This window comes from Myotis daubentonii, chromosome 3, assembly GCF_963259705.1.
Source record: "Myotis daubentonii chromosome 3, mMyoDau2.1, whole genome shotgun sequence".
NCBI lineage: Eukaryota > Metazoa > Chordata > Mammalia > Chiroptera > Vespertilionidae > Myotis > Myotis daubentonii.
This window is the reverse complement of record NC_081842.1, coordinates 207,192,637-207,218,152: the sequence shown is the minus strand read 5'-3', so window position 1 is coordinate 207,218,152 and position 25,516 is coordinate 207,192,637. Positions and strand designations below refer to the sequence as shown.

The following is a 25,516-nucleotide window of genomic DNA, read 5'->3' as shown; positions in this document are numbered from 1 at the left end:
GCAAGAAGAGCAATAAAAGGCACACCAGTGTAAAGGAAGAACTAAAAGTCCTGTTTGTCAATGACATGATTCCTTCCATAGAAGATGGCAAGGAACCCATGAAACTCCTAGAACTAATAAGTGAATTTAGCAAGGTCACAGGATACAAGGTCAAAACATAAAAATCAGTTGTATTTCTATGTACGTACTAGCAATGAACAAGTTAAAATAATGATACTATCACAGCACCCCCATAAGTGAAATACAGTGGTATAAATCTAACAAAACACATACAAGTTCTGTATGCTGAAGACTACAAAGGAAGAAATGCATGGAGAAGCATACTATATTCTGATTGGGAGACCGAACATTGCAAAGATGTAAACCCTCCCCAGATTGGTCTACAGAGTTAATACAATACCAATCAAACAACAGTGATGGAGAACAGATCTGGGGTTGCCAGGTTTAGGGATGAGGGGTGCTTCTGTGACTACAATGAGACAATAGGAGAGAGTGTTTTTGAGTGGTAGAACCGTCTATATCCGGATGTGGAGGTCACACAAATCTATACATGTGTGAAGCCTCAGTGTCTTCATTCCACAGTTGGGGAACCAGACCCCCTGCCCGCCTTGGGCAGGTGGCCAGTGATAACCTCCTTGCTAATTCTGGAACCAGCAGCTCTGTAGTCAGGGCTACCTGCTGCCTACTCTGCCACCTGCCTGTTTGTAATTTTGGGGAAGTCACATCTTTCAGAACCTTGGTTTTTCTCATCTACAAAAATCGTTAGTCCCTCTCTGGCCACTGTATAGGTCATCGGTGAGAAATCATGGTGAAAGACTTCATGATCAGTGAACTGCGTGCGGTATACAGGCCTTTTCCACCTTGTCTGTGTCCTTTATAGATTGTTTATATACGTTCCCAGCAAGTAGTGTTTTTATATTATTGAGGTATAACATACCTCCTCAGGTGTCCATATCATAAACGGACAGCTTATTGTGTTTGCAGCTGAACCCACCCAGTTAACCAGCACCCAGGTCAATCAACAGAACAGCACCTCACAGTCCCCTGTGTCCCCTTTAATCTCCACCCACCCCCTCCAGGGTAGCCTTTTATCTCGTCTTCTAACACCCTGGGTTCATTTTTATACTTTGCATCATTGGAATCACACCATATGTATTCTTGGGTCTGCTTCCTCCTCTCGCCCTCACCTTCCCCAGATCCATCCATGTTGTCAGGGGAGTTGTCGGTTGCTTGTTCTCATTGTTTTGTGTCATTTCCATCTTGTGAGCCCACACAATGTGTTTATCATCCTGCTGAAGGCGGACGCAGTTTTGAGGTCATTAGGAGCAGGGCTGACATGAACATTCTTCTTAGTGAACACACGTGCTCACTTCTCTTGGGGGGCATGTGGGTAGGGTCAGCTCTGGTAGAAGCTGCCCATTTTCCAAAGTGGTTGTACCAACCTGCACAGGGCTGTGCAATTGGACGGCGTGTCTGGTGAACTCGGGGTGTTTTGTGGGATGCGGTGCCGGTGGACCCTCGCCTCTGGGCACTGGGGTGCAGCATGTACAGTTTTTTTTAAAAAAAAAAATATATATATATTATTGATCTTTTACAGAGAGGAAGAGAGAGGGATAGAGAGCCAGAAACATCAATGAGAGAGAAACATCGATCAGCTGCCTCCTGCACACCTCCCACTGGGGATGTGCCTGCAACCAAGGCATATGCCCCTGGCCGGAATCAAACCTGGGACCCTTCAGTCCGCAGGCTGACGCTCTATCCACTGAGCCAAACCAGTCAGGGCAGCATGTACAGTTTTAAGGTTGACTCAACCTCACTTTTTCTGGCGGTAGAGCAGCTCTTACCTATCATGACACTAACCAAGCAATGTGGTGCATCCCTGCCGTTTCTCATGTGGAAAATAATATAAGCAGGACCGCTTCAAAATGGAGTTGGAGCTGCCAGCCCGGGGGCCTGCCTTGCACGTCTTACTCCTCCCACGCGTGGAGCATTAGAACTGGGCACGGTAACCATGGGCCAGGCCTGAAGCAGCACTGTAGCGAAATAGCTGCAAAAAATGACGGGAAAGCAAACATTGTGACCATAACGTCTGACTGAGAATTAATGGCACTCTTTCCAATTGCCATCGCTGTGCTAGTGTAGCTGCACCTGTAGAGAAATTCCTTCCTTAGTTTATATGACTCATAAAAATTCCCTCCTCCTACTGATTCAACTATTCCCCCTCCCTTTCTCATAAATTCCCCTTGCCATCAACTCCTAATGCTTCCCAGTATTGCAATTCTTTTTTTTTTTAATATAGGGTTTGATTATTACTATTATTTTTTAAAAACATTTTTATTGACTGCAGAGAGGAAGGGAGAGGGAGAGAGAGATAGAAACATCAATGATGAGAGAGAATCTTTGCACACCCTCTACTGGGGATCGAACCTGCAACCCAGGCATGTGCCCTTGACTGGAATCGAACCCTAGATCCTTCTGTCTGCAGGCCGACTCTCTGTTCACTGAGCCAAACTGAGTAGGGCTACAATTCTTTTTGGATCTCAAATGCTTGTTGCTTCTCACCTTGACTTTTTTTTTTATTTTTAGGTGAACATTCCCAACAAATGAAAGAGTCATTTTAATCTTGGTTTTGGTGGAAATAATCACATTATTTCCTAGTGAAGCTCTCGCTATTTAAAATTCTTCATCTTCCATTAACATTTATACAGGGCTAGTACATTTCTCAGCTGCCAATGGGTGGGTCATCCCTCATGAACCTAACAGGATAGCCACAAGTTAAAAACATTTGTATGCCATTAGTACATGCTCATTTTAGGCAATTAGGAAAAATCAAAAATATAAAATAAATCATTCACAGTCCTACTGCCCAGAGAAAGCCACAGTTAACATTTTGGTTAACTTTTTTTTTTTTTAAATAACATTTTCAAAAAAGTATAAAGGTAACATCTCAACACAGAAGAAAAAACTTGGGAAACACAGGAAAAAAAAAATCATCGGAGTCATCTTTAATGTTACTACCCAGAAATGGCCACCCTTCCCAGCCAATCTTTTCCTATCGGTCACTTCTATGGTTTTTGTATCTCTCTCCGTAAATGACAAGCTCTGGAAGAGAAGGTAGCAGACGTAGGTGTCCCTCTAAGAAAGGGTGGACTCTTTCTTTGTCTCTGATGTTCTCAGGTCACAGGTCATTAAGAGCCTGAAGCCTGATGTTCTAGAACAGTCTTCCCAAGGTGTGGTCCATGAGCCAACAGCAGGGGCCTCGCCCGGGAGCTTGTGGCAATGCAGTCCGAAGCTCTGGTCGAGGATGGGGATAAGGGCAGAATCTAGTTTAACAAGCCCCGTAGGAGGTTCTGACTCGCACTACAATTTGAGGAGCAGTGCACGGAGAGCCCGAACTCTGGCGGGTCCCGACGGACTGACAGTGAGAGTTCACTTGGGAAGTGGGAGGGAACCACTTTGTGGCATGGCACTCATTCATCATCCTGCCGCCGGGTGGTTAAGCTTCCTGCGGGAGAGACCACCTAGGGTGGCATCCCCAGCTCCGGCTTGTAATAGGGGCTCAACAAAGACTTAGTGAATGAATGAACCAACAAAGGAGTTAAGTGAATGAACATACGAACTCTGGAGCTGTGGCCCACGTGTCTTTTTAAATTTTTTCTTTTCACTTTTAGGATCGGAACATCAGCTAACATCAGCTAACGGCTGACCACTGCCAGCCCACCCCTCCCACCCGCGCAGATTGTTCGTCTGGGCTCCAGAGAGAGAGTGGGGCTTGGAGCGCATCATGATTTCACCATTCCTGGTGCTGGCCATTGGCACCTGCCTTACCACCTCCTTAGTGCCAGGTAGGATTGGGGGGCGCAGATGGAGGGCGGGAAGACCTGGCGCAGGTGGGGTAGGATGGGGGCATTGCCTATGTTCAGGGTCATAAAATCACCCGAAGGGTTTAAGAGCAGGAAACAAGTGTTCAGAACGGAAGTCCCAGCTCGGCTACTGCACATGCTCGTGTTGTGGGCCACGCTTTCTGCTTTATGTTTTCTTGTTCTTTAATTGAGGCGTCTCTTCTCTCATCTCTCTGTCACCTGAAATATAACTTATTCGATAAACTCTCCCGAGGCGTGGTATGCTGTCTCCTGTCGGTTTTGTCTGCTTAGCTCATGGAGGGGTGAGTGCATTTCCTTGCGGTTTGTAATTGTTGCTTGTGAACTCATCTTCAACAGGAGTCTGTTTTTGTTTTTTTGTTTTCTATTGGACGGTCATATGGAAGTGTTTCTACAGTGCAGATGATACCAGGGTTTTCAACGAATTCTAGAAAAGTTTTTATGTTGATTTCTCACTTAGCAATGGCTCAGTTTTGGAGTCGCGTTCACATTTCTCATGACTGGCTTCTTTCCCTGTCCCTTCCATAGCTCCAAGGTCAAACGTGCACATTAAAACAGCTTCCACCTAGACCTGCATCTGGTCTCACATCCCGGGCCCTCAGCATCCACTCCTGTTTACTTCTCCGGTTTTGAATTTCCGGGTATACCCCTTCCCTCTTTTCCTCCTTTCTCAAGCTATGTCTGTTTTTAATTGTTTTGGGTTGGTTTTCCCCCCAGCATTTCAATATCTGTGATTAGAGAGGGGAGCCCTTCTCGGCTCCACCCACCATGTGGCTGGAAGCACCCCCACCACCCTCACTGAGCCTTAATTTCTCCATCTGTTCCGTGGAGACAATTCCTCAAGGCTATTGTGGGAAGGAATGGTGCAGTCACAGTGTCTAGCAGGGAGGGGGGCTATTAGGAAGAATATGTTTCAACAGATCAGGAAATTGGGGTACAGAGAAGGACCGGCCTTCCCAGGTCACCCAGTGAGTCAGTACAGAGCTGGGACGAGAACCCGAGCTGCTGGGCTTCCCAGGCTGTCGCTCCCTCTGCGACCCCATGAGGCCTCTCAGTGTGTACTTTTGGGGACCCAGGACCGAGTCCACCCAACTGGGTGAGAGGTGAGCAGATGGATGAACAGGAAGAAGAATGAAAAAGCAACGAAATGAAAAACCTTCCAATATTCAATTTAAAAAAAAAAAAAATCAGCAACTCAGTTTTTGTGTGATCTGTTTCGTTTTAGCCGCTCTGGTGAGTGTGCAGAGAGGTACACAGTGCTTTCTTTCTTTTTAAAAAAATTTGGTATAACTTACACCAAGTTAGTTATAGACATAGTTTTGTATCCATGTAAGCCCCGCCCAGACCCAGGAAGAGCACTTCCAGGCAGGGGACACCCAGGGGCTCTCCCTGCCCCTCCCAACCCCCAGGCCGAAGGAAGTAACTACCAGTAGGTGCGTTCCTGCCACCGCAGACGCAGATGAGGTTTGCCTCTTTTGAATTTCACATAAACAAAATCACACAGTACGTACTGTAAGCTGACAAGTATAGCATTGCACGGTGATTGGAGCTGAGAAAGAAATGGCTGTGAAAACAATGGCCTCCTGATACTCAGTTGTCCGAAGCCGTCATGGCTCACCTCAGTTCTGACAATGAAGTCCGTTCGGCGTCCACGGAACCGGACGGAGGGGCAAGCCCTGGGATGGCTCTGGTGAGAATGGCACAGGTTCTGCAGGGAGCAACACAGCAGGGAACTTGGCAAACTGGTAGCAGAGCTTGTGTGGGGAAGGAGCCACAGGTGCAGGGCCAGTGGGGCGGCGGGCTGCAGGTGGCCAGGAAGGGTAGAAGTTCATCACCATCCTGGTGGCACCCAAATGGCCAAAGAAGGTTCTGGACCAAAGCTGGGCACTGTGGTGTGGGGGAGGGGGACGGCAGGAAGGAATCGCAACCAGCCCTGAGGCAGTGGGATCCCTGATGAAAGCCAGTGCCGGACACTTCCCCAGGCTTTGCCTCATTTAACCCTAGCACTGCTGTAGCTGCTGTGTCCCCCCGTTTGCCTGGGGTCTGAAGTTAGTGAGCTCAGCAAACACCTTCACGAGAGAGGCAGTGCTGGGGGCTGCCAGGGGAAGGTGGGGGCTGTGGGGTTGGGGTGAGTGACATAAGGGGAGACCTCTTGGGGGGAGGGAGTGAAGTGTGGATGGGCCCAAGGCTTGAGGCGGAGGGCAGCTTCCTTCTGCCTCCTCCCGCACCTGAGGCAGGGGCACAGCCCCTAGATGTGTGGGTTTCCTGTTTTTCTTTTTCAGCTATAATCTCCGGGCCCATGTTGCATTTCATAACGTGGAGGAAATACGGTGGCCGCCCCACCGGGCTGCGGTGTGCGAGGCTCCTGGCACTTGCCTGGAAGCCCTGCAGGGCGGCGCAGGCCTGAGCTGGGCCCAGGGGTGAGGCATGTGTCCTCAGCCCATGAATATGCAGCTCAGCCTTGGACGAGACCCTCCCATGCCTCCCGGCCTCAGCCTTCCCTTCTATGACCGGGAGGCCACTGGAGGAGAGAGCCTGTCGCCAGGCCTCGGTACACTGATGCGCTGGTTTAAGGGGCCCAAGCACAGGGGAGAGCCCAGCAGGCCTGGGAAGGCCCCTGCCGCCCGAGGACAGGGAGCTGAGCCTCTGGAAAAACATGGGAGGCCAGGTCTGGGGATGGAATCGCTAGGGGCGCAGGGTGGGCTTTTCATGTTCTCCTGTGGGCCAGGTGTGTTACTGCCTAATCCAGTCCTCATAAGACCCCGAGAGGAAGGTACAGGCAACCGCATTTGAAGGTGGGGAAACTGAGGCTCGGGGAGGCGACTCGTCTGCACAGCCGGGACTTGGCACAGCCGCGTGGGGAAGGCGGGCAGTTGAGGGTCGTCAGACACCAGAGCCGTGTTCTTTCCACTGGAGGATTGACTACTGGACACAGCACAGGCGAGGGAGAGGGAGAGAGGAAAAGAGGAAGAAAAGAGAGCATTCCTGGTTCCATCTTATCTCGAGATTGGGGGTTCAGAACGTGCTAATTTATCCTGATAGGAGCGAGATTGTGCGTAGCTATTTCCACCTGGTTCCTTAAACAAAAGGCAAGTCTTGAAACAAAAGACAGGTTTCACTTTCCAGCACTAAGCCAGGTTCCTGCTGACCCTGCTTTAATCGGTAAGCCACGCAGAGTTTATAATTGATGACTGAGACGTCTGGGGACTCCCGCAGTTGTAAGTAGTTTGTTCTCTTGAACGGCTTAAACATTACCTTCCTAATCTTGTGCCAGCCCAATTCATTTGCTGCCTTAGCAGAAATGTCCCTCTACTGCAGTGGTTCTCAACCTTGGCTGCACGTTAGAATCACCTGGGAATCTTTTTAAAATCCTGATTTCTGGGCCTCATCCTCCCGAAATTCTGTTTCTTTGTTACGAATGTTGTGGCCTCACCCCATAACAAAGAAACAGAATTTCCTGAGGATGAGGCCCAGAAATCAGGATTTTAAAAAGATTCCCAGGTGATTCTAACGTGCAGCCAAGGTTGAGAACCACTGCTCTACTGGGTGGAAGGAAAGAGCCTGGGCTTTAGAGTGGAACTCAGCCCTGCCAGTGCTGTGCGGCCTTGGGCTAGTCACTTGGTGTCTCTGAGCCTTGGTTTCTTCATTCTGAGATGTGGGGAGAAGACCCAGGGTCCATAGGGCTGTTTGGAGGGTTAGACAGGAATAGGTTTACAAACCACACGATGACTGTCGGATGGGCAACTACTGCTCCCGCCCCAAGCCCTGGCACCCTGCCCTCAGGCATGAGAAGTTGAGGTACCTGTAAGTCTGGGGATGAGAAGATAGTCCCACCCCCTGAAAATAACTCTGCTTCGCTGTCTGTACAGAGAAAGAGAAAGACCCCAAGTACTGGAGAGACCAAGCTCAGCAGACCCTGAAAAACGCCCTGAGCCTTCAGAATCTCAATACCAACGTGGCTAAGAATACCATCATGTTCCTGGGAGACGGTAAGGCCTGAGGCCCGAGGGGGGGGGCTGGACAGGGCACCTAAAGTGGGGGCCACAGAGCCAGGCAGAGGTGAAGGGGACTGTGTTGAAGAGGCTGGAGCCCTGGGAACATTTTAAGAGGATGGGGCCAGGCCGTGGACCCATGAGATCGGCTGTACCAGGCAGTTCCCTGAGGGTCTGGGGAGGGAAGGGATGCCCGGTCATATTTTCAGAGCCATACTCTGGTGCCCAGTGCCCAGCCTGAGTTGGCACCACGCTAGAGAGCTATGGGTGCCCGGGAAGACTGGCTGGAGAGGCTGAGGCCCTCTTTTCCCTCCACAGGGATGGGCGTCTCCACGGTGACGGCCGCCCGCATCCTCAAGGGCCAGCTGCACCACAACACCGGGGAGGAGACCAGGCTGGAGATGGACAAGTTCCCGCACGTGGCCCTGTCCAAGGTGCGCTCCAGCCCCGCCTCACAGCTCACAGCTCGCAGGAAAGGGAGGGCAGAGTGCTCAGCCCTCCTGACGTCTCCGAGGCCCTCCTGTGCAATGGGGACAGCAGCAGCTACCTCCCAAGACTTTATTTTGAGGGCTGAGCTCATTGATTTTTAAAAATCGATGGGAGAATAACATACAAAGAGACAAGTGCCCACGCGCACAGCGTGGGTTTTCACAAACTGCCCGTGTCGTGTTGGTATAACCAGCATCCGGGGGGATGAACGTGACAGCAACCAGAGGCCGCGGGCCCTCTCAGCCCAAGCCCCCGCCCGCCCGCCCGCCCACAGACTAGCGGTCCCTGCGTGTGTACTTGATGGAAAGGGGGTCGGGCAGTATTTACCCTCCCACGTGGCTCCGTTGCCTTCATTCTCTCCCAAGGTGGCCTGGGAGGTTAGTGCGATGACGGCTGGGAGTGGTAGCTGTTGTTACCGGTGTCGCCATCGTCATCGCTGGCAGTGGTGTTCGGAAATAAAGATCCTCTAGACCAGTGGTTCTCAACCCTCCTCATGCCGCGGCCCTTTCATACAGTTCCTCATGTTGTGGTGACCCCCAACCATAAAATTATTTTCGTTGCTACTTCCTAACTGTAATTTTGCTACTGTTATGAATCGTCATGTAAATATCTGATATGCAGGATGTATTTTCATTGTTACAAATTGAACATAATGAAAGCATAGTGATTAATCACAAAAACAATATGTAATTATATATGTGTTTTCCGATGGTCTTAGGCAACCCCTGTGAAAGGGTCCTTCGACCCCCACAGGGGTCGCGACCCACAGGTGGAGAACCGCTGCTCTAGACCAAGCGTGTTAAACTCACGGCCAGCGGGCCGCATGCCTCGTGTCATAAACGAGTTTGACATGCTGGCGACACTCCCAGGGAACAGCAGGACCGACTGATGTTTTCTGTGCCTCCAAGGAGCTCTCGGGCTGGTGGGGACGGGAGACGGCTTCAGGGTCTCTACTAGAGGTCTGAAGCAGGGCAAGGCCTCGTCCCCATGTCCCCATTCTAGATCCTGCCTCCCCCTTACTCCCCCTTCCTGCCCTCCATCCCACCCCCCCCTTCAAGAACTGAGCCTCCTGCCCCTCATCTTCCCCTTCTCCAGAACTCTCCTGCCTTGCCCTCCCCCTTGCTGCCTCCTACAGCCCAGACTCAGAGAGAGGCCTCACTGGCCCAGCCCCTCTCCTCTGCCAGACATTTCCACGTGTTGGAGACTGGCCTTCCTGCTCCTTTTTGCTGCCCTGGCTGCCAGGGCAGAGGGAGTGGGGGCAGGAAGCAGGCAGCTAGGTGACCCTGTGGCTCTGGGGGGACCTCAGTGGGCAGCAGGGCTCAGCCAAGGCTGTGGGAGACTCTCTGTCTCCCTCATGACCAGGCCCCATGGTGTGAGTGGGGGTGAGTGGGCAGCAGGGTGAGCCAGGGCCTGGCCATCTTCCAACTCTCCTTCCCTACCTGCAGACATACAACACCAACGCTCAGGTCCCCGACAGCGCGGGCACCGCCACTGCCTACTTGTGTGGGGTGAAGGCCAATGAGGGCACCGTGGGGGTGAGCGCGGCCACCCAGCGCTCCCACTGCAACACCACTCAGGGGAACGAGGTCACCTCCATCCTGCGCTGGGCCAAGGACGCCGGTGAGTGGGGGTTGGGTAGTGGTGGGGAGTGGGGCCTGTCTGGGCCTCAGTCTTCCCAGCTGTACAATGGGGAGAGGGTAGAAAAAGATGCTCCCAGCTCCAATTCTGAGAGTCTGAACTATTCGAATTCTCCTGCCTTCCCCTTCCCCTTGCTGCCTCCTACAGCCCCAGACTCAGGAAGGCTGGTGGTTTAGGAACCCACTCCGGTGTGGGTCCTGGTCCTAGAGCATTTCCCTGAGGCTGTTCATCCCACTGTAAAATGGGCACGAAAACCTGGCCCCTCAGAGGCTTGGTGTGAGGAAGGCCGGGGCCCAGCCCAGTGCCAGCCCGTGGGGGGTCAGGGAACGTCTCCTCCTCCTTTCTCCTGGAAGTGGGAGGCTCTGGCCTCTGTCCCCAGGAGTTTTAGGGTCAGGGTACGAGGCCAGCTGACACAGGTGACACCACCACCTGAGAGCCCGTAGCGGGGCCGCTGTGCCCCTGCAGGCTCCTCAGTGGAGAGGAGCACTCACCCAGATGCTCACAGCTCAAGGGTCCTCTGGGAGGCAGAGTGTCTGAGCTGCCAGAGTACATGGAAGCCAGCATCCCCCCGTTAAGTGCTGATGGGGGGACTGAGGCCCAGGCAGTCATGCAACTAACAGGAGGCCAGTCTTTAGCCAGGAGGGGGGAGAGGCAGCCTGGTCACCGCCGTCTCCAGGTGAAGCCAACCCCTCCTCTCCCACACCCCAGGGAAATCCGTGGGCATCGTGACCACCACGCGAGTGAACCACGCCACCCCCAGTGCCACGTACGCCCACTCCGCCGACCGGGACTGGTACTCGGACAACGAGATGCCCCCAGAGGCCCTGAGCCAGGGCTGCAAGGACATTGCCTACCAGCTCATGCACAACATCAGGGACATCGAGGCGAGTTCGGGGGGTGTGCAGCCAGTGCAGGGGTCTCCGAGCCGGGAGGCAGGATCTCGGGGGGTGCGGGGGACTGAGGCCTCAGGTACAGGCTGGCACGGGAGAAGCAGCTTGGCCTGGCTCCCCAAACACCTGGGAGGGCTCCCAGCCCATTAGAGGATTTGTGGTCGGGGCAGGGAGGCTCTCCGCGCTGGGGCTGAGGGATAAACCCTGATGTGGCCGCCGCCACACTGCAAGAACCAGGCGCCCAGGGATTATTTTGTCAATTGGAGCCTGGCGCTGCACCCCCACGACACAGGGAGGAGGGGGGGGCCATCTGAGGGGAGTCTGCCCTGTACATTCCCACGTGCACAAACAGGGATGTGCCCCACAGGCTCGTCCAGCATGCTCAGGGACAAGGTGGTGTGGACGGGGGTAGCACCAGCTCTCACTTTTAAACCTCTTGGGTTCAAATCCTTGCCCTGTTTGCTAGCTGTGTGACCTTGGATCAGTTACTTCACCCCTCTGAGCCTTCCCTTTCACCCCCGCCCCCCTTTGTGAAATGTACCCATCGATCAGTAAGCCCTTTGCAAGAAATGGATACAACGGTCCCTGTAGAGGCTGCACAGGGCCTGACACCTAGCGAGAGCTCAGAAAGCGGTGGCGTTTATGAGGGAGCCACTTGCCCTTGCCCGAAACACAGCTTTAAAGCCCCGAGCGGGTGTGTGAACGCTTGCCACCCGGACATGTCCAGAGGGGTCCCCACTCTCTCTCCCTAAATGAGGACTTCCGGCTTGTTCCTTTCTCAGTGGGGATCGGGTGGGGGAGCAACGGGACTTTGGCCCCCTGAGCCTGGCAGGGGTTCAGTGAGGCGCAGAGGGAGCCCTGGGTCCCGCCTCCCCCTTACCTCTGTTTCTAACCTTACCAGACAAACTCGCTGGCTCCCTGACCCTCCTCTGCCCCCATGGAATCCCCCCAGTTTCAAAGTGCCCCCCCAGCCTCTGTACCAGCCCATGCCCTCCCTTTTCCCAGCGATGGATTAACACCCTTTCAGGACAAACTGTCCTGCTGACCCGTTTAGTGAGCATATATCCAAGGCAAGGCCGCCCTCCTGACTCGTGTCCTGGGACAAGTCACTTCTCCCCCTGACTCAGTTTCCCCACCTGTACAAGAATAGAGAGCCCACTTGCCCCCCCCCCACTAGAGCCACTGGAGGCCGAGATGAGGTCATGATGTGAGAACATTTGTTGTACAAGCACAGGGTATAATTATGGGACTGCTCTTTAGAGAGATTTGGCAGGAACAGCCTGAGAGGGGACCGGAGTTTAAGGGAAAATTTCTCCAGTGGGGGTGAGGGGGGGGATTGAGGGGGGTCCTCGGGAGCCACTGGGGGATGAGCGTGGGTGACAGTGAGGAGGGAGGGCCGGGTGAGTCCTGCCCCTCCTCCCTTGCCTCCCTGTCTCCTCATCCTTTTCTCTCCCATCGGCCCTGCATCACCGCCACCCCAAAGCCCCCGGCCCCCAGGCTGCACATGAGACAAAAATCCTGGTGTCCGCCCTGAAAATAAATATCTTTTGCTAAAAAAACAACAAAAAAAGAAAGACACAAACCCAAACCCCAAAGCAAACAGCAAGTCTGTTATTTGGGAGTTTAATGAGCCCGTGTGAAGTCTCTGCCGGGGCTGGAAATGAGGAGGCTCCGGGCACGAAGATTGGGGGCTTCGTTTCCACTCCGAAGATGCCAAGGGGTCAGGTTCTGTGGGAATGGGGGGGAGGGCAAGGGGGTCAGTGACCCGGGGCCCCTTCTCCTCCTCCTCTCGCAGCCTGCCCCACCCCCAGAGAATGTGCCCCTATGGAAACCGTGACCTCTAATTCCTCTGCCAGTGGGAACACCCTGGCAGAGGCCACCCCTGGGTGCCTGCAGTCCTCCTGCAACGGTCCTGTGGGTGGGTCTTATTTCCATTTTATAGGTAAGGAAACGGAGGCTCAGAGAGGAGAAGTGACAGGCCCTTGGTCAAGAAGGGACAGAGTCAGGATTCAAAGCCATGTCCCCACCAGTTCCCCATGATCCCGGCTGGCCCTGGGGCGCTCTGCCCACCTGGACCGCCCCGCACAACCTGGGTCCCGGGAGGCAAACGGAGCGGAAGGTAGAGGAGGGCCTTGAAATGCCAGCCGGCTCTGCTCCCCGAGGTGTCAGCCAGGGGCGGCGGCCTGGGCTGACGCCTGTGGTGGCAGGACACCGGTGTGGTGGTGACTGTGGGCGGCAGCTGTTATGCTCTTGGCCCCGTTTTAAAAATAGTCAGGACTTCAAACATGGACTCCCAAGGAAAACAAACAGTCCCGCGTCCTCCGGCAGCGGCGGGTAAAATTAGCCTGGCGGTGACTCCGCAGACGGCAGCCCTGGCCCGCTGTTTGCCCAGCGCCCAGCTGGGCTGCCCCAAGACCTCCCTGGCGAGGCCTGGGCCTGCGGGCACCTCGCCTCTCGCTGTGGGGAGAGGAAGAGGCTCTTGGAGGCTCCATCGTGGGCTCTGCGGACACCGCGGGGCCCCGGTGCCAGGGTCGGAAGGAGGCTCGGGTTCGAATCCTGGCTCTGCCCCTTGCTGGCTGTGTGGCCTTGGGGAAAAGACATCCGATTTCTGCGGCCATGTCCTCATGGGAAAGTGAGTACAGCACACGTCTCCCTGGCGGCCTGGGGTGAAGTCGAGTGGAGGCTGTGTCAGGAGCGCCCAGGCCCTGGCACGGGCAGCGCTGAGCAGTGGCACTGTTTGCACCCAAGGGGCAGTTCTGCCAGGCGCCTGGGAAGCAAGTGCGGGCGGGTACCCGCAGCTCCGACATGTCACCATCCCGTAGACTCGCTGGCCTCCCCCACCTGGAAAAGGGAAGCCCCAGAGAGCAGCGCAGACTGACCCAGGACTCTCGGCCGGAGAGGCACCCACGCCACCCGAGGCGGGGACCCCTGGGGCTGCCCGATGGCTTGGAACCCCAGGGTACTGATGGCTCCTGTCCCCTTTAGGTGATCATGGGGGGTGGCCGGAAGTACATGTTCCCCAAGAATAGAACCGACGTGGAGTATGAGCTAGACGAGAAGGCCAGGGGCACGAGGCTGGACGGCCTGAACCTCATCGACATCTGGAAGAGCTTCAAACCCAGACATAAGGTAGCCGTTCAGGGACCTGATGCGGGGTGGCCTGTGGTGGGGCCGGGGCTTGGTGGTCATACCTCTTACCTCAGCGGGCTCAAATGGCCTAACAGATACATGAATGGCACATAGTAGGTAATCAATTCCTTCCTTCAGGGGAGGGCAATGGGAGAGCTAGACAGCAGGAAGGGGGTGGGCCAAGGAATAGCCTGCATGGACATTCAGTCCCTGAGCCCCTACTGTGTGCAGGGCCCCTACTGTGTGCCGGGCCCCTAGCTGGCATGAGGTCCAGTGATGGATCGGATGGTCAAGGAAACGTGGAGCCCTGTATGCTCGCATGGTGGATGCCCAGGACCTACTGGAGCCCAGAGGGGACAGGCCACAGGGAGGGGCCGAGGACTGACCATGGGGAGGCAGGGAGGAGGCAGCTTTGGGAGGTCTTGCAGGCAGAGGCGGCAGGGCGTGAGGTGGAAGCCCTCCACAGTGAGCTGGCGCTGGCCAGGGCGAGGGCACGTGCTGGGGAAGCGAGGCTGGAACGTGGGAAGGGCCAGCCTCTGGCTCCCGGAGTGGCTGTGGCCTTTGTAATCTGTGCTGCTGGCCGCTGGGCCTGGGGCAGCTGGGGTCTGGATGACTGTGGTCAGGGCTGAAGACAGTGGGGAGCAGCCTGGCAGCCACTTTGATGTCACTCTGGGGTTGGGTTTCTGAGGGTTCCAGGACTGGCCCCAGGGGAGGCCTTGTGGGCTGGGGCTGGGCCAAGAGTGAGCTGGGGGCAGGGGCTGGGGAATGAGCCCCGTGGGGCTGGTGAGCTGCTTTGAACCTTTCCCATTCCTTCTGAGTCAGCTCGGGCTGGGCCAGAGCCGCTCCCAGCCCCGGCCAGCAAGACAGCACGCCTCCCAGCCTCCATTTCTCTACCTGGGACATAGGACCAGAGCTTAATTCTTGCCTAGGCGGGGAGCTCCAAGGAGCTCAGTCTAGACCCCCAGAGGGAGGGAGAGGGCCCACAGACGGGCCCAGGCAGGGCGTCACTGTGGGCTCCCAGAGAGGCCATATCATTACGAACCATGCCTTAAGAGTAGGTTCTAGAGTGTCTTCACCACCGAATAGCTGTGTCATCGGTGTGTCTCAGTTTCCTCATCTGTAAAATGGGCATAATAATCCCAACCTTACAGGGCTGATGTGGGGTTTAATGAGATAACACACCTCAGGGAAGCAGAGGACAGGATGGGAGTGGGGGAACAGAGCCCCACTGTCTTAGCCATAACAGCCTCCTTCCCATAATAACCCCTGAGGTTTGAAAACCCCTGAGCCTAATGCCATTGCCCAGAGAAGGCCAAGGACACTCCCCAGGACTCACAGCTGATTCCTGGCAGTGGTAGGACCCCCCAGTCCAGGCCCTGAATGCTGCCACCTCCAGGCAAGCCAACCAGCCTCTTCCTGCGGCCTCTGTGCCCTGGACCCAGCACAGACGGAGTCCCCAGGACAGCTAGGGCTTCACTTCCCCCCTGGCTCTCCATGGCCCAAGGAACACAGCTCATACCTCTCGGTGGGCACTCAAGACTCCTTGTGACCTATCCCTGCCTCTTCTTTGCCCATATTCCTCTACTTAGAACTCAACTCCCTGACCCCAGGCTGATCAATTTCCACTTGTCCTCATTAAGACATCACCTCCACCAGGAAGCCCTCCCAGATCTCACCTTTGGGCTCACAGTGTTCCCTGGTCTCTCAGAACTCTTCCCCTACATTAGACTTACCTATTTATTTGTCATTTCTTGAGGGTAGGGATGGTCTGTCCTCAGGGAAGGATTGTTAAAGGATGAAAGGAAATAAATATATGCCCCAGACTCAGGGACCAGCTGGGGTCAGTCCTTCCCGCTCCCCCAGCCCCAGCACGACTGACAGGCCCTTCCTCCTAGCACTCTCACTACGTCTGGAACCGCACCGAACTCCTGGCCCTCAACCCCAACACCGTGGACTACCTCTTAGGTAAGGGGGCCGGGGGCTGGAGTGGTGGATGCCTGGCTGGGTGCCCTGGGGCCAGAGCTGTGTGACCCAGAACCTGGGGGTGAGGTCCCAGCCTGCCTCCCCTACTTAGGGACCTTTGCCCTCAGGCTCCAGGGCCTGGGAGGGGTGAGGAAGGGGTTCTGGTTCATAGAATTTCGGCCCCAAATCTGCTGGCTGTGCAGGGTGAATAGCACATTGAGCACAAAGGGACACTGAAGGTCAGAGAAGGGACGCGACCTCTGGCACGCCACCCGGCTGATTAGAGTGTGGCCCAGGTAAGTCAGAGCTGAGGCCAACAAGGCCCAGGCTGTGGAGCAGGGGCCTGGAGCCAGCCCTGCGTGCGGCCAGGGCGGAAGCCAGCCTGGCTGTCTCTGCTGATCCTGACAGGGGGAGCTTTCAGATGATTGCAACCTCGTGAGAGACCCAGCCACGCGGCTCCTAATGCCTGACCCAAAGAAACAGCACGTGCAATAACAATTTACTCCTATTTTAGACGGTTCAGTTTTGGGATAGTTTGATACACAGCAACCGATAACCTATACCAGTGATGGCGAACCTTTTGAGCTCGGCGTGTCAGCATTTTGAAAAACCCTAACTGAACTCTGGTGCTGTGTCACATATAGAAATTTTTTGATATTTGCAACCATAGTAAAACAAAGACTTATATTTTTGATAGTTAGTTTATATATTTAAATGCCATTCAACAAAGAAAAACCAACCAAAAACATGAGTTCACGTGTCACCTCTGACACGCGTGTCATAGGTTCGCCATCACTGACCTATACAGTACATGAGCTCATTTACTCCTCATGACAACCCTGAGGTAGGCCCTATCACTGTCCCCATTTTATAGAATTATTCCTACTTTTAGAAGAGAAATCACCTGCTCAAGGTTGCACGGCTCATCGGTGGTGGGAGCTGGATTTGAACCCAGCTCTCTGCTCTCAGCTCCATGAGCGGCACTGTCTTGCTCCGTGAGTGCATCCACAGCTCCACACAGCCTGTGTGCGGTAGCGTCTGTGCCATGTGGCCCAGGCAAGCAGAGGGCTGTGTGTATCTGGGGGATTCTCCAGGCGCCCAGCTCTGAGCCCATAATCACCAACGACACACCCAGGACCTGAGGGCTGAGCTCCTTGGGAAAGGTTTGCAGGAGATTTGGCCACCACTTGCTGGGCACGGTAGCCGGTGGGAAAGAGGACTCGGGTGTCTGCATGGTGGTGCTCACGCCTCCTGCCACCTAGCCCAGGGCCCTACCGCGGCTCCCTTCTCCCTGGGAGGAGGGAGCAGACTGGGTCTGGGGCTGCCAGGACGGCTTGCTCATATGGCTCATGGGTGGGCGGGAGGCTCAGTCCCTTGCCCCATGGACGGTTCCATTGAGCTTCTTGAGAGTCCTCACAACATGGCGGCTGGCTTCTCCCAGAAACCCAAGAGCATGCAAAGCCGAAGCTGCAGTGTCCTAGGCCCAGACCTGAGAGTCACACACGGCCATTCCTGCAGAATTCTATTGGCTGCACAGGCCAGCCCTAGTCATGGAGGGAGGGGGCCCACCAGGGCTTACTGGGTGCCATCTTGGAGGCTGGCACCTACCAGCTTCCAAAGCATTTGGAGTGGCCCGAGGTACAGAGCGAGCGTTCTGCTACTCGGAACTCTTGTGTGGCTGTGCACGCACTCACGGAAGGACCATGGTTCTGGAAGGATATCCAGAACCTAAGGCACCGGCCCGGTACACGTGCAGTCTGGTGACACGGACAAGAAATGGATCCTTCCTCACGTCCTACGTGGGGAAACCGAGCTCGGTGAACAGAAGGGACAGTGACCCCAAACCTCCTGTTGTTTCCCTGCGCAGGGCACTGTGCACCTCAAACCTGACCCGTGAGTGGCAGGTAAACACCGTCACGCTGCCCTGTGCAGTCCAGTCCAGGGCACAGTCCTGCCTGAGGGACACGGTGCTGTGTCCGGGGCCCTGCAGGCTGGGAGGTAGGCGGATGGACTTGACTCCCAGCTCTCCTCCTCAGCAGCTGAAAATAGCAGTTACTGACCCCCCGAGCCTGTCTCCTCTTTAAATGGACATGGTGACCTCCCTCCACGGTGTGGCCATGAGATGACAGGCGGCAACGCTCCCAAGGCGCCTGGCACACCTTGGGTGCCAAGCGCCATCCAGATGAGGTTCCTTCCCTCCACTTGGCCCCCAAGGTGTGTGGGGGGAACCTGTGCTCCCTGAGACACTGCAGGTTCCTTGGGGACCCTCCTGGCCGGTCATGAAGTCTCACCATCCACCTCCTCCTCAGGCCTCTTTGAGCCGGGGGACATGCAGTACGAGCTGAACAGGAACAACGTGACGGACCCTTCCCTCTCCGAGATGGTGGAGGTTGCCATCAAGATCCTGAGCAAGAACCCCAAAGGCTTCTTCTTGCTGGTGGAAGGTAGGGCTCAGGCCTGACTGCAGGGCCGCTTGCCCGAGAGCGCGTGGATGCACAGCCCTGAGGTCGGGGGAGAGGGAGGTCCAGCTCTCAAAGGGAACTGTCCGGTTTGGGAGGATGGGGGAAGTCCTTCGGGAGGATGGGGTGTGGGTTGGGGGAGAAAAGGGCAATGCTGAAGCTCCCAGCCCAACAAGCTGTTCATCACACATACCTGTGCGCCAGGCTTCCTAGTCCAGGAAGGCTCCCTGGAAGAGGAGGCGGGTTTCTTCCTTCTGGGAGGCCTGGCTCTGGAGGGGTGTGCAGCCCCGAAGCTTCACCCCTCCCAAAAGACAAACCAGCAGGCCCAGTAGACATCTGCACTCTGAGCAGCTGCCTGAAGGGGCTCAAGGACACAGGCCCAGGGGCCTCTTCTGCAGATGCCTGTTGGTCCGCGGGAGCCCTCACAGCTGGACATCTGTTGTTATTAGGCATGTGTAGGGCCAAGGTCAGGTTCCTAGTCCTGTCCCTGAGAAGAAAAGGCCCAGGGCAGGCCCTGGGATATCCCAGGTCCCCCAGGTTGGGAGAGCCAGACTCTATGGGAGAGAACGGTGCTGTATGTGGCATTCATCGCGAGGCCCTGGAGTCGGGCTCGAGCCCTTGTCCTGATGCTGCCCTCCGCTGGCTGTGTGACCTCCACCAGGACATTTCTATTTAACGAGGCCCCACACAGTCCCCCTCTCATAGAAGGGTTATTAGCATCCATTATGTTCAGAGACATAAAGTACTTGGAACAGGGCCCAGCAGAGAATACATCCTCGGTGTTGCTATTATTACAATGGTGATATTTACATACGAGCTAAGTCAATAACAATAGGAAGCTTGAGGACATGATAAAGTTCCTGGAATCTCCCAAAGTTCTAACAGCCACAGTCTTCATGTACACGCACACACACACACACACAAATTTCCACACATACAGACACACTCAGACTCCTCCGCCCTCCAGAGGCCAGTGGCCGCCAGCCCGGCTTGACCACTTTCTTGCCAAACCCCGGGGTTCCCATTCAAGCATGGCGGCCTCGGTCTGGCCCCGACCAGGCCTCTGACGCCGCGGACCCAGCCAAGACCCAGCGGCGGTGAGCCGGGGCTCCCCCGGGAGCAGGGCTCTTTGTGAGCAGGGCCAGGACGGGGCCCGCCAGGCCAGCGGCTCCAAAGCCACAACAAAGGAAGGACCCACCCTCCCAGCCTGCCAGGCCAGCGTGGTGAGGCCCAGGCCAGCGGCAGGGAGGGTGGCCAGGCCCCCAGGCTCAGGACCCTCAGCGTTGGGAGTGTCCACCGAGGCAGCATCTCCTGGTGGGAGACGAGGAGGCGCTCCCGCAGGTCACACAGCCCTTGACTGTGACCTTTAAGCCGGCTTTGTGCCAGGCCTCTCGTACTCACTGTGGAGGCAGCATGGGGTGCAGCACGGGGTGCAGGCTTCCACAGGCCTTTCTGGGATCCTGCGTGGGCCCTGCCCAGGCACCGAGGGCTTTCACCCCCTTTTAGGACTGTGCTTCTCACTCAGGGGGGACTGTTCAAAGCGGAGGAGGAAAAGCAGGTGATCTATTCTAGAGGGAGTCACACCTGAGTTCAGGTCCCAGCTAACGCCACGTTGGGCACGTGACTTCCCCACTCTGGGCCTCAGTAGCTCCATCTGTAAATGGGGCTGATTGTACTCGGCTCTGCCCAGGATTGTTGTGAAGGGGAAACAAGATACCAGCTTGTCATGCCTGGCACCTAGAGGGCACTCAGGCATGTTGGTTCCCTCGCTGCCTCTCCGTCATCTCGGGGACTCCAAGCAGCTGCAGAAGGGGTGCTGGGAGCAGCGTGGGGTGGTGGAGGGAGCACAGGCTTGCAGTCAGGCGGCTCTGCTTTAAATCCTGGCTTTGCACTCTCCACGTGTGAGCCTTTGGTCCAGCAACTCGCCCCTCTGAGCTGCTGTACAGGTCGAACCGCTGCACGAAAGCCTGGTGTGCCTGGCACGTGGCAGTTCCCCATCAAAGGAAGATGAACCCGTGGTCGTGTGGTGGGGCTCGGGGCTGCCCCTCTTCTTCCCCTCCCGCTCACCCGAGGCCTTTGCCTTGGTGTCCAAAGGAGGCAGGATCGACCACGGGCACCACGAGGGCAAGGCCAAGCAGGCATTGCACGAGGCAGTGGAGATGGACCAGGCGATCGGGCTGGCCGGCACCATGACCTCCCTGGATGACACACTGACCGTCGTCACTGCTGACCATTCCCACGTGTTCACCTTTGGCGGGTACACCCCCCGGGGCAACTCTATCTTTGGTAGGTGGGCCTCCAGGGGGGTGGGCATCTGGGAGCAGGAGGGGGTTGGCGAGCCAGCAAGCCCAGCGCCTGGCACAGGTGGCACTCATGGGCATTTACTGGTGGTTGGGGGAATGCAGGGTGGAGGGACAGAGTGAGGGGAGTGCATGATGGGTGGCTGGCTGCCTAGGTGATGGATGGATAGAAGAATGAGAGGGAGGATGGATAGATGGATGGGAGGGATGTGGGCACAGCGAAAACTAAGGGATGGTTGGTGGGAAGTAAATCAGGTTTGGAAGGTGGCTTCATGGAGGCGGGTCGGTCCCTTCAAAGGGACTGTACCCCCAGTGCTCCAACATGACCCCCGGACCCATGTCTTCCTGTGCAGGTCTGGCCCCCATGTTGAGCGACACGGACAAGAAGCCCTTTACTTCTATCCTGTATGGCAACGGGCCCGGCTACAAGGTGGTGGGCGGTGAGCGAGAGAATGTCTCCATGGTGGACTACGGTGAGACTGCCAAGATGCAGGGCTGGGAGGGGGCAGGGCACCCCTCGGGGATGGGCCTGGGAACAGAGTGCAGGCTTGTGGTCAAGGTCCGGGGTCTCGGAATAGCCAGCGCTGAGTCAGAACAGTCTCGGGGTGAATCCCCTCGTGCCATTCACTAGCTCTGGGACCGTGGGCCCATAACTTCAGCTCTCAGCTTCCGTTTCCTCCATAAACGGGTCCTACCTCCCACGGTCACCTGAACAACTAAAGGGGTCTGATGAGCGTAGCACAGAGCCCGGCAGAAACAGGTGTTTGCTATCCAGTGTCATTTTTACTGGCTGCATAATATTCCAACACATGAGCCTTTCCAGGTGTTCATCCCATTCCCTATTGTTGAATGTGCATTTGTTTTGATGTCCCCAGAGGCCCCTGGGGGTGGGGGGGCTCTAATGTGCAGCCGATGGTAAGAGCCGCTCCTAGGTTGACTCTTCCCTTCTAATCCAAATAGCTGATTTTCTCTTCTAAGGGTTGAGAGTACAGGCTTCTACGTGAGAACAGACTCAGGCCGGAATCCTGTGGCCTGTGTGGAATGTCTTCCACGCACTCAGCCCCAGTTTTCCCTCCTGTAAAATGGGTCATTCCAGCCAGCCTGGGAGGGGCACGGAGACGCTGCTGCACAGCGCCAGGCCCTGGGTGGGCTCTCTGCAAGTGTTGCTTCTGGCCCACAGCTCACAACAACTACCAGGCGCAGTCTGCTGTGCCCCTGCGCCACGAGACCCACGGCGGGGAGGACGTGGCGGTCTTCGCCAAGGGCCCCATGGCACACCTGCTGCACGGCGTCCATGAGCAGAACTACATCCCCCACGTGATGGCGTATGCGGCCTGCATCGGTGCCAACCGCGACCACTGTGCCTCAGCCAGCTCCTCAGGCAGCCCCTCCCCAGGCCCCCTGGTGCTCCTGCTGGCCCTGCTCCCACTGGGCATCCTGTTCTGAGGGCCCAGGCCCGGGGCACCCACTAGCCCATGACAGACGGCCAGCCTCCCTCTCCCAGCGCTGCACACTGCCTGCAGCCCACACCTCAAGGGGCAGGGAGGTGGGGCACCCACAGCCTCTGCCAGGAAGGGGACCCAGGAAACCAAAGTCCGCTGCCTGCCTCGCTCCCCTCCGGATCCTCCTCTGGGCCCAGAACAGTGCCCAGCCGCCTGCCCCCACCCCCAACCCCACCCCGCGGCCCCTTTGGCCAACAGGCCAGGTTTCTCTTGGGCAGGCAGAGAACACAGACTGCAGAAATCCTCAAAGCATCTTATTTTTCTAGCAAACATATTTCTCCAGCTCCGGAGGCTCTGGAGCGTCCATGGAACATTCCAGATCTGACCCTCCCACTCCCCTCTCCTTCCGTCTGGAACCTACCAGGGCCCTCCATGCTCATGTCCCCACCTGAAGGGGAGACCAAGCCTTCTCTTCAGGATGGGGGTTTGCTCACTCACTCATCCCAGGCCTCCCAGGCTCCCAGCAAGCCAGCTCCTCGGACCGGCTGTCCCGCCCCAGGAGGCCTGGGCTGGGAAGAGCAGCCTGGCGGGCAGACACTTCCCAGCTACACACACACACACACACACACACACACACACACACACACACACACGCCAGCTCCTCTCTGAAGTGACTCTCCTGTTTGGAACGGCAAGAAACTTTTTCTCTTTTTGGTGTTGGTTAAAAGGGAACACAAGACATTTAAATAAAAATTTCCAAATATTTCTGAGGACAGAGCTGAGTCTTTGTGGTCAGGGAGGAAGACACTGAAATAAGCTCATTTCTCTCAGAAGAGCTGAACTTAGGCCCGGGGGTGGGGGTGGGGGTGGGGGTGGGGGCGGAGGGAGGAGGGGTCTCCTGGCCTGGGGGCTTTAACACCCATCACCTGGGTGACTTTGGACCAATTGCTTTGTGTCTCTGCATCTCCATTCTCTTATCTGTAAACTGGGAGACAGCCCACACCTAGGTTGCTGTGAGGATTAAAGAAGAATGCCTGTGTGCCCCGAAACCACAGGAGGGAGCCTTCAAGGGCCCTGAGACACCCCGGCTGCGTGGCGCCCACAAACAGAGCTACCTACCTTGGCCTATGGTGGCTGCCCATTCATTCATTCACGGATGTTGAGTATGTGCTAGACCCTGTACTAAATGGTGAACCACACTGACATCTACCTGCCCTCACAGACCTTCAGCCTGGCTTGGTGACTGAAAGCTCTTCGTTCCTGATTGTCAAGCCTGGGGACTGGGTGCAGAATTCCCTGAGTTTGTTCCCCTCATCATTAGAATAAAGCCCTTATAACAATAACGGCAATTAATGTTGATCATTTACCTTCTGCCCAGCTTTGTGCTTGATGCTTTACAATCCTCTCTAGGAAGTAGGCCCCATCATCTACACTTAATGAGGAGGACACCAAGGTGCAGGAGGTGAAATGATTGCCCGAGATCCTCCAAGCCAGGGGTGGGCAAACTTTTGGACTCGAGGGCCACAACGGGTTCTTAAACTGGACGGGAGGGCCGGAACAAAAGCATGGATGGAGTGTTTGTGTGAACTAATATAAATTCAAAGTAAACATCATTACATAAAAGGGTACGGTCTTTTTTTTTTTTTTAGTTTTATTCATTTCAAATGGGCCGGATCCGGCCCGCGGGCCGTAGTTTGCCCACGGCTGCTCCAAGCTGTGGAGCTGGGATTTAAATCCAGGTCCATTTGATTCCAAAACTCCTACAATTAACGGCCCCCTTTGTTTACCATGCGTTTCTAACTTCCTACCAACCAGGTTCTGAGGCGGCCAATATGCATGACTCATCACAAATCCAGTTAAATATGAACTCAGGAAGTTGAGACACCATATGTTAGAAGTGGGGGATCCTTCAGAAATAAAAATGCAGCTGAACAGATTTCTCTCTGAGCTTCCTAGCAGCCCTAGCAAAAAGAGAAACACAGCCAAGCTGATGCTGAGATAAAAAATTAAACTACAGCCCTGGCCGACTTGGCTCAGTGGATAGAGTGTCGGCCTGCGGACTGAGGGGTCCCGGGTTCGATTCCAGCCAGGGGCACATGCCTGGGTTGCGGGCTTGGTCCCCAGTGTGGGGCGTGCAGGAGGCAGCCAGTCAATGATTCCCTCTCATCATTGATGTTTCTCACTCTTTCTCCCTCTCCCTTCCTCTCTCTGAAGTCAATAAAAATATTTCTTTTTAAATTAAGCTACATGTCTACCTTCTTGCCAGGAAACAGAGATATGTCATCTTGAACTGTACAGTGTGGTGTGTTAAGGTGTTATCTTCATACCATCTTCATAGTTGCCATTCTGAGCAACTAGGAGTCAATCCCACCACGGCCTCCAGGAGACTGGGCGGAAGATGCACTTGAGAGAATCCCACCACCGGGGCGAGGGAGCTGGGGTCTTTATTCTCCAAGTACACCCCTCACTGGCTAAAATCTGCTCCCGGAAAAATGACCACCCTGGCACTGCCCACCTGCCTCTGGCAGGGCTGAGAGAAAGCCCCCCAGGCATGTGCTGGAACTTTAAATACTTCGAGGATAAAAACAGGTACACCGATGGGTTACAAAGGCCGTGAGTCAGAGAGATGAGGCTTCCATCTCTGCTCCACCATTTTCTTGTTTCCATGACCTGGGGGCAAGCTGCTGGATGTTTCACTCTCACATTGATGTTTCTCTCTCCCTCCCTCTCCCTTCTCTCTCTGAAAATCAGTTTTTTTAAAAAAAAGAATAAAGATGATCTGACAAATTATTTTCTATTCATCCAGATAACCCCGTTTTCTATTAAAGATAATCCAGAACTTAACACAGTAAGAGTTTATTTCTGTTGTTAACATCTGGTGGTGCCTTTGGTCAGGTGACGGGGACCCAGGCTCTTTCCACCTTGTGGCTCTTCCCTCCTCTAAGTTCCAGATGTTCTATTAAACCAGAATGTCTATCTACTAAGTTCTATCTGACCCACACATTGACGGAGGGGAGGCAATGGAGGAGACATCTTTTTAAACTACTTCTTCCTGGGAGTGACACACACAGTCCATTGGTGAGAACTGATCATATGATCCCACTCAGATGCAATGGGGGCTGGGTGAGCAGCTGGCTGCCACCAACAACTCTAGAGCAGGGTCTCAGGAACCTGGGCACCATTGGTACTTGGGGCCGGAACTTCTCTGTTGTGAGGAGTGAGGCCAGGGATGTTTAGCAGCATCTACTCACTAGATTTCTAGGTGGCAAAACCATAGCCCCCCAACCAGTTAAGAGCTTCTGCTCTATTTTTTAAAAAATATATTTTATTGATT

The 25,516-nt window shown here is 55.2% G+C and overlaps 1 protein-coding gene across 2 annotated transcripts in view; it reads left to right on the top strand.

The window, feature by feature from the left end:
• Window positions 1-22,947, top strand: part of ALPL (alkaline phosphatase, biomineralization associated) — a 57,428-nt gene extending 34,481 nt beyond the window's left edge. For both annotated transcript variants that reach the window (XM_059690908.1, XM_059690909.1), the window contains exons 2-12: window positions 3,672-3,845; window positions 7,751-7,870; window positions 8,192-8,307; window positions 9,808-9,982; window positions 10,709-10,884; window positions 13,876-14,019; window positions 15,915-15,984; window positions 18,291-18,425; window positions 20,535-20,726; window positions 21,094-21,213; window positions 21,921-22,947. In XM_059690908.1, the coding sequence (XP_059546891.1) occupies window positions 3,785-3,845; window positions 7,751-7,870; window positions 8,192-8,307; window positions 9,808-9,982; window positions 10,709-10,884; window positions 13,876-14,019; window positions 15,915-15,984; window positions 18,291-18,425; window positions 20,535-20,726; window positions 21,094-21,213; window positions 21,921-22,186 (1,575 nt within the window). In that variant the 5' untranslated portion in view covers window positions 3,672-3,784 and the 3' untranslated portion in view covers window positions 22,187-22,947. The remainder of the gene's footprint in view (window positions 1-3,671; window positions 3,846-7,750; window positions 7,871-8,191; window positions 8,308-9,807; window positions 9,983-10,708; window positions 10,885-13,875; window positions 14,020-15,914; window positions 15,985-18,290; window positions 18,426-20,534; window positions 20,727-21,093; window positions 21,214-21,920) is intronic.
• The last annotated feature ends 2,569 nt before the right edge of the window (window positions 22,948-25,516 follow it).